The sequence below is a fragment of the Eurytemora carolleeae genome, unplaced genomic scaffold (genome assembly GCF_000591075.1).
Source record: "Eurytemora carolleeae unplaced genomic scaffold, Eaff_2.0 scaffold342, whole genome shotgun sequence".
Classification (NCBI taxonomy): domain Eukaryota; kingdom Metazoa; phylum Arthropoda; class Copepoda; order Calanoida; family Temoridae; genus Eurytemora; species Eurytemora carolleeae.
Window position 1 is genome coordinate 140,855 of NW_019396284.1, and position 12,739 is coordinate 153,593.

Sequence of the window (12,739 nt, forward strand, 5' to 3'; positions counted from 1 at the left end):
AGGTTCCTCTTGGAGATGAAACAGGTTCCTCTTTGAGATGACACAGGTTCCTCTTTGAGATGACACAAGTTCCTCTTGGAGATGACACAAGTTCCTCTTGGAGATGTGTCAGGTTATTCTATTATTTGGCACAGGATCTGCTCAGACGGTTTCTATCCACCTCGAAGCACGTTTAACCTAAGACGATGACTACTTCTTCAGGTCAAAAAAAAACCTGCTGTGCCATCAAGGTAGAGAGTGATTCAATTTCTATAAGTAGGTTCTTAGAATATTTGAATAATAAAGCGAATAACATTTATTTACTAAAGTTCATTTAAACTAAGCCTCCATGGGTGATTCCAACCAAACAACAACGAAAATCAATTTATATTCAAAAATTTCAATTTTGATTAATATTTATTTTTTATTTTTTAACATAACAGTTAAAGTAAGTTACTTAATTTCTTTTAGAAATATAAAAACTACTGTAGAAACTCAAAGAATGAGACTTTTTAACAAAAAATCAGAAGATAAAATTAGATCGTGTCTGCATTGAATATGTTTCTTTAAAAATTATGATAAGGAAGAAATATCTATATATTTAGTCATAGATTAATAACAATAAAATAAAACACTAGATGTCGTCTTTTCAATATTTAGGGGGTTTTCGTTTACAAAACCCCTAAGGTAGAAGCCCAAAGGAGCAACACGCATGACAGAGAGATAACATGCGCGTAACTCCTTTGGGCTTCTGTCTCAGGGTTATTGGGAACGAAAACCCCTAAATCTTGAAAAGACGACAACTAATTTTCTATCTGTATTGATATTAATCTATGTATTTAGTGTACAGATGTTAAAAAACACGAAATGAAGATGTAAGATGTATCTTAACAATTGTCTCTGAAATTTCATTCTTTCTGTAAGCCCTGTATTATGATAAATAATATTTAGAAACACATAATTACATTAAAACATAGAGTGATAAAGTTTTCTTTTCTAAAGTTAGTTATTCAAAACTTTTCTAGAAAGTTGCAACAAACTGAATTAAACTAATTAATTTTGTCTCTAGAGTTAATTTAACTCCCTGTACTATATACAGAACCAATAGGAGTCAAGATGAATACATCTTGCTTTCTGATTGGTTCATTATGAGTTTATGACTATCCTGCCCCTTACTGGATGAACTGGTTCTTCTCTGAGACTTGAAATGTCGTCTTCCTCGCACAACCAAACCTTGTCCTAAAAACAGTAATTAATCTTTATTTGAGATAAAAAGCTCTACAATTAAACTCTGTATTTGATTCAATCTAGTTTGGAAGCATTTCCCAATAATTACTGAGCAAAGCAATCGAGTCTTTGCTACAGACTCAAATTTTCTTTTCCCGTTATCTTTGCAACCTGATTCTGTAAATTTTTGAAATTTCATACTTAAACTACTTGACTTAACAAAACTCTTTAGTTTGAAATAACTATAAGGTCTGCGACATCGCAAAGACAGGACTTGGAAAATCACAGTTTGTGACAAAGATTCAATTTCTTTGTTGAAAATATTGGTTTAGGAAAAGAAGAAAAAAATTTTTTTTTATCACGCTAAAACTTTTAAGTTGACCAAACTGCTGTTAAAAGCTTGCCAACAATAAGATGGAAAGTTATATGGATTTTTAATTTGAAATAAACCAAAACAGAAGTCTACATTTATTAGGCAGACAAATTAGTTAAATACACAGAAACCTGTGGAATAGGAGGACGACATTCTTGAGCTTACCTGAGCGATGTCTTTCTTACAGTGAGAGCTCAACCTGGCGGCAGCCACCACAACAAGGAGCAGGAACAGGTTTACAAGAGTAGTTACAATAATCACCACCAGGGTGTGTTCAGAGTTAGAACAAGCAACCAGCGTGTGGTAATCCTGTACAAGAGTAGTTACAATAATCACCACCAAGGTGTGTTCAGAGATAGAACAAGCAACCAGCGTGTGGTAATCCTGTACAAGAGTAGTTACAATAATCACCACCAAGGTGTGTTCAAAGTTAGACCAAGCAACCAGTGTGTGGTAATCCTGTACAAGAGTAAACAAAAATCACTCCAGGGTGTGCTCAGAGTTTAAACAAGTAGCCAGCTTGAGGTAATCCTGTACAAGAGCAGTTACAGTAATCACCAACAGAGTGTTTTCAGAATCAAAACAAACAACCAACTTGTGGTAAGCCTGTACTAGAGTAGATACAATAATCACTTGCACCATTTTGTGCTCAGAGTTAGAACAAATACTCAGCTTGTGGTAATCCTGTACTGTAATTCATTTAGCTAATTTTAAATCAACAACAGAGAATTTTTGAGAAATAATATTTTGGTGAATTTTGATTGTGTACAAATACTATATAATGTATCTACACCTTTTATATTTTGATTTGGCTTCTTTGTTTGTTTGTTGTATTCAATAAACGTCAAATCTACAAATGATTACTAACAAATTTGCAAAATTTTGAGAAAAAATGCTCTATTGAAAAGCAACATTTAACCGCTTAAATTTTTTTAAAGATAGGGACGCGAACCGTCCTAAAAGCCTAGTTTTGTTTTATATACCCTTTGATACATTTGTATGTTTTGATAGAATCACTTTGTTTAAAAACAGAGAGCTATCTGTTTGTCAGGATTTTGTTGCAGAAAAACAAAATTCGACTTTCAAGATTAGTCAAGTATTAATTAGGATAATTTGTATACTTGAATATTAGAATCGTTTAGACCACGTCCAAAGCATGCATATGTAGATCGTAGATATTTCAATATTGGACAAAAACTTATTCGAAATTGAATATTTACTTACTTCAAAATAGTGATATGCAAAAGTTGGTTAATTTTTGAGGATTTTTTAACGTTTGAAAGGTTTTAAAAATTGTATAAAATTTGACAAATTTCAAAATTGATTATTTTAAACATTTGCTTTTTTTACTTCTATGCCAAATTTTGACCCTACAAGAAGAAATATTTGTCAAAAAAATTAATGTCAACCGAACGTGTAAAACGAACATTCTTTAACGAGGATAAAAAGATTACAAAATTAAAAAAATTTTTAAAAGAAACCAGTTTGGCAATGTTAAAAGTTTTATTAAAAGTTTTTATAAATCGAAAATTTAACAACCCTACTTGTTAAGTCTTATGATTGGGTTTATACTAACCTTGTAATTGAGTTGTGTTATATTCTCGTTGTGTATGAGTGGTTGGTGTTGAGAAATATTTATCTGTTTAGTATTCAAGTCTGGTGGATTCGTGCAGTTTAGAAACTGCGTACTAAAGTACTTCTCTGATACACAGTAGAGCTCTAGAACCTGAAGAACTAGAGAACTCGAGGGACCGAGCTCCTTCACCTTTTCACCTTGAATATTCATGCTTAACATCCAAAATATATTCTTTAAGGAGCTAAAGACGTAATTTCAAGTAAGCCTCATTTTATAGCATATATGGCATAATGGCATGATCTAATGATTTAATAAATATTTATTCTGGATATTTTTAATTCCTAGATGACTGACAGTACGCCCCTCCTTGTCTGCTTGTATCAAGGCTTCTTCAATATCTTCTTCTTTTCTTCTTTCAATATCCTAGAATCATGTACAGTGATACCCATACAATACTGGATTAGGAAGACGAAATTTTGAATCCATTTAAGCAATCTTGTGTGTTTTTAGCAAGAGCTTGAATCATGGATCATGCATGGTCATAAAACTATTTAGCAGCATAACTTATAGGTCTAACATTCGTTTCCTTATGGCACATTTTAATAGGTCTTACTCCTGCAGGAGAGGGATGTATTGCAGATATAATTTATAAAAGAGCGGAATTCGTTTTCAAAAGAGAAAGAACAAAGACGATATTCGTTATTCTCAGTACATAATATATAAGTATATCTGCACTGCATGTAATTTTTTTTGTCTGGGAATTAAGAGCTAATCCAAAACGAATTTTTTGGTTAGTTTGTTTTATGATAGGTTCCAAACTAAAAAGATCGCTCTGTTAAATGTAAAATGGTGCAGGAAATGAGTTTTTGCCTCAATCTCTAATTTTTTCCTCCCAATATCTTTGCAACCATATGTAGTAGACCTTTGATATTTCAAACTATAAATTTTGTCATATCAAATAGTCTAAGTTTGAAATACACCATCAGGTTAAAAGATATGGGGATTAGAAATTATAGTTTGTGGCAAAACTTAAGTCCTGTTTAATTTCTAAATTTGTAACCTCAGCAGTTTTATTAAATTCATCTAGACTTCTTTTTACTCTGGTTTTCTCTTGTGGTTCTGTACTAGCTAAAGATCTAAATAATAATAATATAATAATTGAATTCATCATTCGTTATTAATCTTTATATCTTAAATATCTGTTTATATGGAATTGAGTCTTTGTCACAAACTATGATTTTCTAATCTCTATATCTTTGTAATCCAATGCCGTAGACCTTAGATACTTCAAACTATGAAATATCAAAGGTTTACACCATCAGGTGGAAAAAATATAGGTATTAGAAAATCAGAGATTGTTACAAAGACTCAATTTCTAGTTTTTTAAAAATTGATAAAAAAGGTTTTAAATAACGGTTTAAACCGTTATTTAAATTTTGAGTGACACTCCATTACCTATTAAGAAAGATACCCTTACAAGCTTTAACTCAGGTATGACATAGAATGAATTTGATAATCATTAACCCTAAACAGGCTTTGTTTGTCCTAGCACTTTTGTTTTGACGCTATCACCGTGAAATTTTGTGACTTTCAATGGATAGATATTTAAAGGATTTTTTAATGCATACCGGGCAGAGAACAGGGCGGTAAAAATCTCGGTCTGTGAAAAAAATAAACTTAAATATCCCATAACTTTTTTTGTGACTAAAACTACAGGTTTAAAAACTTAATTTTTGATATTTGTTTAAAACAAAACAAAAATAATTCTTTTCATTTTTCTGACCATTTTTTTTTGCATTCTTTTCAACTCTCCCTCGTACCCAAACTATTAAAGTTATCGGTCTAATTTTTTTTCAATAGGCAGGCCTTGAAAAATTGGGCTATTCTCTAAGGCCTTTTTTTTGGGGGGGGCGTCCCCTCAGACCCCACATAGGGTTAGGGGACTTGCGCATTTTTCTGCAGATACAATTGGAGAAAATTATCAGAATTAAACACTTCTGAAGCAAGAAAATCGACGATATCTTCCAGGATAAAAGTTTAATGGGTACCTTTGTGATTCGGGCAGGCCGCTTTATTTAAAATGGAGGGAACTTGAAATTATACCGACGATCCCTTTAATAGAATGAAATCTTACCGAACATAGTCAGAAACTCGTTTTACAATATTTTTTCCTTCAAGACCGAGAGGTTTCGGTTCATTTTTTGCCCCACGCTTGTGGGCCTAAAAATACAATTTAATTTGAGATTTACCATAATTAAGTTAATTAAATTTAATTCGTTATTTAAGTATTTTCAACCAATATGAGACTGAAAAAAACACTATAAAAATGTAATTTATAACAATAATTTTTTACAAGCCTACAAATGTCTAAAAGAATGACTCTGAAGAACGAAAATATCAAAAAAATAAACTATAAATAAAAAAATGTACAGAATTATGAAGATAAAGAAAATATAACTCTAAGAACCAGAATTATTTATGACCTAATTTAAAAATAAAATTCTAAATTTTAATTTTATCTAAAATACATGAAAATTTAAGAGGAACTTAAAAATCATAAAATCTTTATGATCATAATTTGTTTCACAAGTGTTTCAGCATCCTAAATATAAAGCAAGATGCATTTTATGACAGTTAAATTTGAAAAGTATTAATTTTAACTGATTTAATTAAAAGTATTCAACTAACCTCAACAGTTAAGAGTAGAATAAGCAAAGCTGCTACTCCAGCAGCTCCCGCAAAAAGTCCCAATATTTGCTGCTTCGTTTCAAACTTTCCCATACTTCTTACTGCTCACTTCTCAACCATGTTATATATCTATTATAAAAAATAATTTCGTGAAAAAGGCTAGTTGACTAGCTAACAATAGTACTATGAGTTATGACGAATACAGCGCTAATGATGATGTCGTCTTCGTCACTTCCTATGTTTATTGGAACCCACAAATGATGAGACTTACGACTGTACGGAATTTATTTAGTCTTACAATTATACTTTCGAATACTGTAAAATTGTTAGTTGAAATCAACTATTATTACATTAAAAGATTTTTTTTCAAGCAGAAAACCCAATTTCAAATCAATTGTTGAATATAAAGCGTTTTAAGGTCGCCATTAAAGTCACATCCTGTCATCTTGTGTGGGTACTCCCTAGCTGTATGTATCTAGGTTATCACTCTACTAAGCTATATACATTCTGTTATATATAGAAAACATTTGTTCAGATTTATAGATTATCATTTTACTCACGTTAACTTAAAGCTAGTTTTGTTTTAGTTCACGTTAAACTATGGTTAACTAAATTTTTGTTGGAAATCTTTATGTTTTTAACGTATTCTATAAAAAAAGACACGGTGATTCAAGGGCTATAAACACTTGCGCAAAAGTTGATGATTTTTTTCAATTACTTCTTTAAAACTAAAGCTGACAAAAAACTGCTTTGTTCTTAAATTTTCATGTCTGGGACTACAATTAGAAAGTATAGGTGAGTTGTGACACTTCAAAGGCGGCCTAGTCTAATAGTTGGAATTTTTCATTGTAGTCTAGATATATGTGAAGAGTTACTTATGAAAAGAAAAGATTTAATTTTTTTTTTGCGACCGAACATGTTTGTTTTTGCCACTCTTGGATAAAAAATGTTTTATAATTTAATTTTTTTGTAAATTTTTGTGTTGGGTATATAATTTAAAACAACACTTATCTGCCAAAGGATCCCTGAATAATGCATTTATAAATGTATAAACAAGTTTTAAAAATGTATATTTTTTTAAAAAATAAGAAATTTTAAAATTTTTTTTAAAAGGGAGCAGTTACGAAAGTGCAAAGTTCTTTAGGTTGTCTAAAATCAACTCTGTTGAGGTTGAAGCATAGAGAATAGAATTAGAGAGGAATTAAAAGAATCTCTCGGTATGAATTTTTTCAGTCCCTTTCAGCCTGAAAGGGACATCAAAGTGTACAAATCATGTAAATGTTCACAAATTATATGCAGTAGAGTACATTAATACAGTATGTTGCCTATACTATCCATTTCAATTTCGAATTTTTTAAACTGTTAAATAAACTTTATAATGAATTAGGTGAATAAAAACATCATTTGATTTATAGTTATAACGGAAAATCATCGTTTGTAAAATGGAAGGCATAGAGTCTAAGTGAAATGATCATTGGTCAATTATGAAGCCAGCCTATTTCATAATTTGGTTTTCTTTTAATAATTTTAGATTTTCTATAAAATGATATTCCAGGGCCCAACAGGTTATAAAGCATAAATATGTGAAGTACACCTGCAGTATGGAAACAGTACAACAAAATGGCCGTTTTACACTTTTTTCCATTAAATTCCTCTCTATATATTCTATTCTCTATGATTAAATAGTACAAAAACAATATATTGCATTTCATGTTTTGGCTTATTTCAGGGTATAATCACGCTTGGTAAACTTTAGTAACTCTTAGATCTTGAATTATATTTAACGATAAATTCATATGTAACAAAAATGATTCAACATAGAAGCAAAACTTCATCAATTTTTCGTAGTGTTTAAAGGGGCTGTAAAGGAAAAATTAAAGGGGTATAGGATGAAACCTGAGAATCTCAGGCGTTGAATGATACATATTAGACATCTATCTGATGTTCCTGTCTCGAGAAATTGATATAAAATTGTGTCAAATTTATACGAAAATTCACATATATGCAATTTTGTATAAAAGTTGTAGTATTAAGCAGATCATATTCAACAAATACAAAACCAATCTGAAAACGATTACATCCAACAGGAGCCTGAGAATCTCAGGTTTTCTCCTATCATAATTTTTTATTTTAGATTTTGCATTTTGAATAAATATAATTGATAATATTTTTACATATGCGTATTACGTCATCAGAACTTCAGCCATTGACAGTGCAGTATTGCTGTCACGTGATACAGACAGAAATCACGTGACCAGTTCTGGTGACGTAATACAGACTATACGGATTAAATATAAATTTGACACAGTTTTATATCAATTTCTCGAGACAGGAATATCAGATAGATGTCTTACATGTATCGTTCAACGCCTGAGATTATCAGGTTTCATACTATACCCCCTTTCATTTTTCCTTTACAGTCCCTTTAATACTGTTTAATACAGTATATTTTGAACTATGGATTTTTCTAGTATTTTTTTAATTCTTTTCCGAGTCCTTGAATTATATTTAATAAAATATTCATGATAAATAAAATAAAATAAAATAAAGTTATATATTCAAAACTGAAAGCAAGAGGTGAATCATCTGTTTAAACTTTGGATCGTAAAAATATATTTTTAGATTAAGTACAAATCTGAATGTACCAATCATGTAGCTGTAATTGACAATACCAAAAATTATACATTGTACAAGATGATAATTATTTTAGACTAAACACATATGATTACTAGACTGTATTTAGATAGGGGTACCCTGTTCGTACAAATCTATTATGTATGTATGTATAATGTATAACAATATTTGTAATTGTAGCAACTAAAGGACTCATAATCTGATCAACAATGTGAATGATTATGTAATTAATTATACAACTAATCAAAATCATTACATAGATACTATAGAATTTAATTAAAATTGGACTCTCAAAAATAAATACTACTTTAAACGACTGATTGAACAGATCAATGTAATAAATAACAAGAGGTTTAAATGAGAAAAAAGATTGCAAGACATTCTTTTACTCCTTACAGTCTACAATCTATGAAAAATTTACGATGTCAATGTATACAATGTACAATGTGCATACAATGTGCCAACAACTTCATACAAAAGTAAACTGTAATACACAAAATGAATAATACAACATGTTTCATAAGGAACACTTGACTACTGTTAGCCTGAACCCGCACCTGTATTGATAATTATCGATTTTCTCGCAATCTAGATGTTTCCACATATGTTTACATTATCTAAAAGTAATAAATCTATTTATAAATTTGGCTTGTCTTGGTGTTTGTCTGTCTGTTTGTTTGTTTGTATCCAATAAACGTCAAAACGACTGAACCGATCGGGCCCAAATTTTTTGTGAGACATCACGTGACCACAGGGAAGGTTTATGAATGATAAAAATAAAAAATGTGTTTTAAAGGTATTTAATTTTGTAAAAAAAATTTTATTCTTGAAATTCCGCGAATTTTTTTTTTAAAAATCCGCAAAATTTTTTTCTTCTTTGTTTTAATATGTATACAAAGATAACATGTTCACAATTTAAATAGAAGATGCCTAGTAGATATAAATAGAATAACAACAATATGTAGTTTGAGGGTTGGATCAAAATCTCTGAACTTCTCCAGACTTCAGGAGCATTCGGAGTGTTACGCACTGTTAGAAAAAAAAATTGTTGTGCTTGTCTTGCTTTGAAAGAAACCGATAAATATTTATAAAATGTTCATTTATCAAAATTGGAGGCAAATTGGTCAAGGGGTGTTTGAGTTTTTATTGGAAATACACACATAAATACAGAGATTACTTTTTTATTAATTTTTATTAATTTTGAATCTATTTCTAAAAAATGTCTTCGCTCTTATAAATATGTCGGCTATAGCTAACCAAACTGCTGGACCCAATTGATTGACATTTTTTTAGGAAACCCATGGTGCCCTGGGGATAATATGATACTATATATATGGGTAAAAAAATTATATAAATATTGTTTTATGTGGATTTTTTCAATTTAAATTTAAATTTCAACTTTTAGAGTTTAGTTGCGATTTGCAACCTGTGGATCACTATGAATTGTAAGCCAAGAAAATATTATTATAAAATCTATGTAATTTCTATAATGTTACAGCCAGTTTTGCAAAAATGATCATTATTTTATCGAATAAATATTATATAGATGAAAAATGTTATAAAAGAAAAATAGAGCAAAATGAAAAATGCACATTTTCTCCAATAGAGGGGGTGGGGGGGGGGAATTGGGAGGGGGGAGTGAATTCTACCTCTAACTATATTTGGCAGAAGAAGAGACTAATCTAACTTTATCCATTATCTGAATGTTCTAGATGTATTATCTAATTAATGAACTTTATTCTAAAATCTAAACTACTTCAACTCAATATTATATACAGCTCATACACCCCTACCTCGCTAAACCTTGAATTATGGCGTTTGCAAAGGTGCAATTAAAGGTACATTGATAAATATATAAAATTATATGATGGTTATACAAATTGACTTTTCAAATCTCATAAAAAATACAAAAAATGTAATAAATGTTTATAATTATTTTGTTAGCTTTCTGTTTGTTTTTACACATGTGCGAACACAGCAGTAGAGAATTAGGCAAGTTTATTTGCAAATTTCTTCAAAATTAGATTTCTCGTACTCCAGTTTTCTCCCTCCCTACTCCTTCCCTACACCCTCCAATGCTCCCTCCCGCTTGTTCCCTCCCTTATTCCTCCCAAACCCCCGTTTTTTCCTCCCTTCTTCCTACCGGAATTCCTCTTTCTTCCTTTATTCTCCCTCCCTACTTCATCCCTTTGTCCTCCATTTGTCCTCCCTTCTCCCTTCCTTCTCCAGTAGTCCCGCTTCCTCCCTCCCTACTCCACACAATCCATGGATTAAACTCAATTATTCATTTACTCCACTTCTCCCTCCACCAATCTTCAATTGGTGGGATTGGTTTGGATTTGTCTATACCAGGGAGTAAGGGATAGAAGGGAGATATAACTGACGCGGTTCGCCCTACCATATGATTATACATGCTTTGTAGACGGTACTCCATTTGAATAAGAAGTATTTGTCTGATGTACAAAATACCGCGTATACAATAACCTATTCTGAATATTTTTTATACAAATGGAGTACTCGTCTGCAAAGCATGCATAATCATATGGTAGGGCGAACCGCGTCAGTTATATCTCCCTTCTATTCCTTACTCCCTGGTCTCTACTAGGTTCCCAGGGTTACCCAGTATCCACATGGGATGAGACTTTAGTGACGGCTTTACATTTCTCAACAAACAACAAGGTTACTATTATAGATGGGGATCGTTTTTTGAAGAACCAAATTTTTGAGAACAAACTACGTTTTTCGTGAAAAAAGATTTCGTTCAGCAAAATTGATCGTCCAGAGAAATGAAAAAATGATCGTTTTTTTAAACGAACGATTTAAAATCGTCCGAACGAACTTTTGGAACAAAGTTTTTTTTAAATAATAGTTTTTAACTGAACAAACGATTTTTTTGGAACATATTTTTGGAAAAACGATAGTTTTTTTACTGAACGAACGATTTTGTTAAGCAAACTATTCTACTAAATGAACGATTTTACTGAACGATCGTTCACTGAGAAAACGAACAATGTAGATGAAAAATGAACAATAATCTTGAGAACGAACTAACTAACTTTTTTAGAACGATTGAAAAAAGGAACGAAATGGGTCGTTTATGAACGATAAACAAACAAAATGATAAAAAGTCTTACGTGCCCATCTCTAATTACTGTTGCAGCACTGAAAACTCCGGTTCAGTAAGGGGCTGAGTTTCAGGTTATTAGAGCAAGTTGTACAGTATACAGCCGGACTATTTAGGGTAAAACGGGACTGTACATTAAATGAATCATCCCCTTCTGGAGAGATTAATATAGCCGGGCCGGATTCTAAAAGTAAGAACAAAAACTGAATAAATTCTGCACAGTCGCCTCTGATGTATAGATAAGTATAGATATATATATAGACATGTATGTTTCACAAGACAAAGATATTCTGACCTAATAATTATAAGTATATTATAAGTAAGTATTATAATCGTATAGTAGTTTTTAGCAAAATATTAAGATATTAATCGATGTTTATACAAATTTTAAAACTATTTTCTGAATGTAATTTGAACATATTTCTTATAATGTTTCGATAATTTTGCACGCACAAGAAAAGTCACAGTAATACAAAGGCTGCAATTGCTTTCACGCAAAATGGATGAGAATTATCTAAACTAAATTGTAAGTTCTATAATGTACATGTATACTACTACAGTCATAACCAGAAAACTCTAAAATGAGAAAGATGACTTAATAACAATACTAGAGTGTATTTGATGTTTTTATAAAGCAAATATAGTTTTACTAAACACTTATTAAATCACAAATCAAGTGAAATTGGTCTGTTTACACTGAATAATTTTTGTTTCCCGTGCTCATTGGACTATCTAAAGATATAATTTAAGTTTAAAAGTCGTCTTCCTATTCAAGAGTTTTCTGGTTATTACTGTAAAAAACTAAGTTATTGATGTAAATTCAAAGGTCAAGGAGACACTTCAAAGTCAGCCCAGTCTTAAAACTGATGCAAATTTTCATAGCAGTCATGGATCTGCGTATAAAAAATAAAAAACCGTACAATCACGAGAAAAACTGGCGCGAACATTGAGTTAATAAAGAAGTACAGAGAGTATTAGATTTTACAGAAAGACATTTTTAGATTAAGTAAACAATTCTTATATAATGTCTCAAAACTCTACTTCAGTTAATAAATTAAAATCTGGTCTCAATCTCAAAATATTCCAATTCTTGACCATGGGATAAGAAAAATAGTTAATTATAACTTGGTATTATAGT

At 30.9% G+C, this 12,739-nt stretch overlaps 1 protein-coding gene and 1 long non-coding RNA gene across 2 annotated transcripts in view; one reads left to right on the forward strand and one right to left on the reverse strand.

The window, feature by feature from the left end:
- Nucleotides 1-602: 602 nt before the first annotated feature.
- LOC111700159 (uncharacterized) lies at nucleotides 603-6,001 on the reverse strand. Its single transcript, XM_023470986.1, has 7 exons — nucleotides 5,844-6,001; nucleotides 5,290-5,375; nucleotides 4,216-4,291; nucleotides 3,497-3,578; nucleotides 3,156-3,352; nucleotides 1,745-1,888; nucleotides 603-1,218 (listed from the first exon to the last, which is right to left on the reverse strand). The coding sequence occupies exons 1-7, from the start codon at nucleotides 5,934-5,936 to the stop codon at nucleotides 1,126-1,128; spliced, it is 771 nt and encodes a 256-aa protein (XP_023326754.1). The 5' UTR covers nucleotides 5,937-6,001; the 3' UTR covers nucleotides 603-1,125.
- Nucleotides 6,002-10,730: 4,729 nt separating this feature from the next.
- LOC111700153 (uncharacterized) overlaps nucleotides 10,731-12,739 on the forward strand; it is a 40,489-nt gene continuing 38,480 nt past the window's right edge. The window contains exons 1-2 of the long non-coding RNA XR_002764925.1: nucleotides 10,731-10,832; nucleotides 11,083-11,156. This is a non-coding gene — a long non-coding RNA (uncharacterized LOC111700153). The remainder of the gene's footprint in view (nucleotides 10,833-11,082; nucleotides 11,157-12,739) is intronic.

Coding starts and splice junctions, on each gene's coding strand:
- LOC111700159 (XM_023470986.1), bottom strand. CDS start 5,936: ATGGGAAAGTTTGAAACGAAGCAGCAAATATTGGGACTTTTTGCGGGA. Junction 5,376..5,843: donor TTCTACTCTTAACTGTTGAG/GTTAGTTGAATA, acceptor TTGTATTTTTAG/GCCCACAAGCGTGGGGCAAA. Junction 3,353..3,496: donor GCGTACTGTCAGTCATCTAG/GAATTAAAAATA, acceptor TGAATATTCAAG/GTGAAAAGGTGAAGGAGCTC.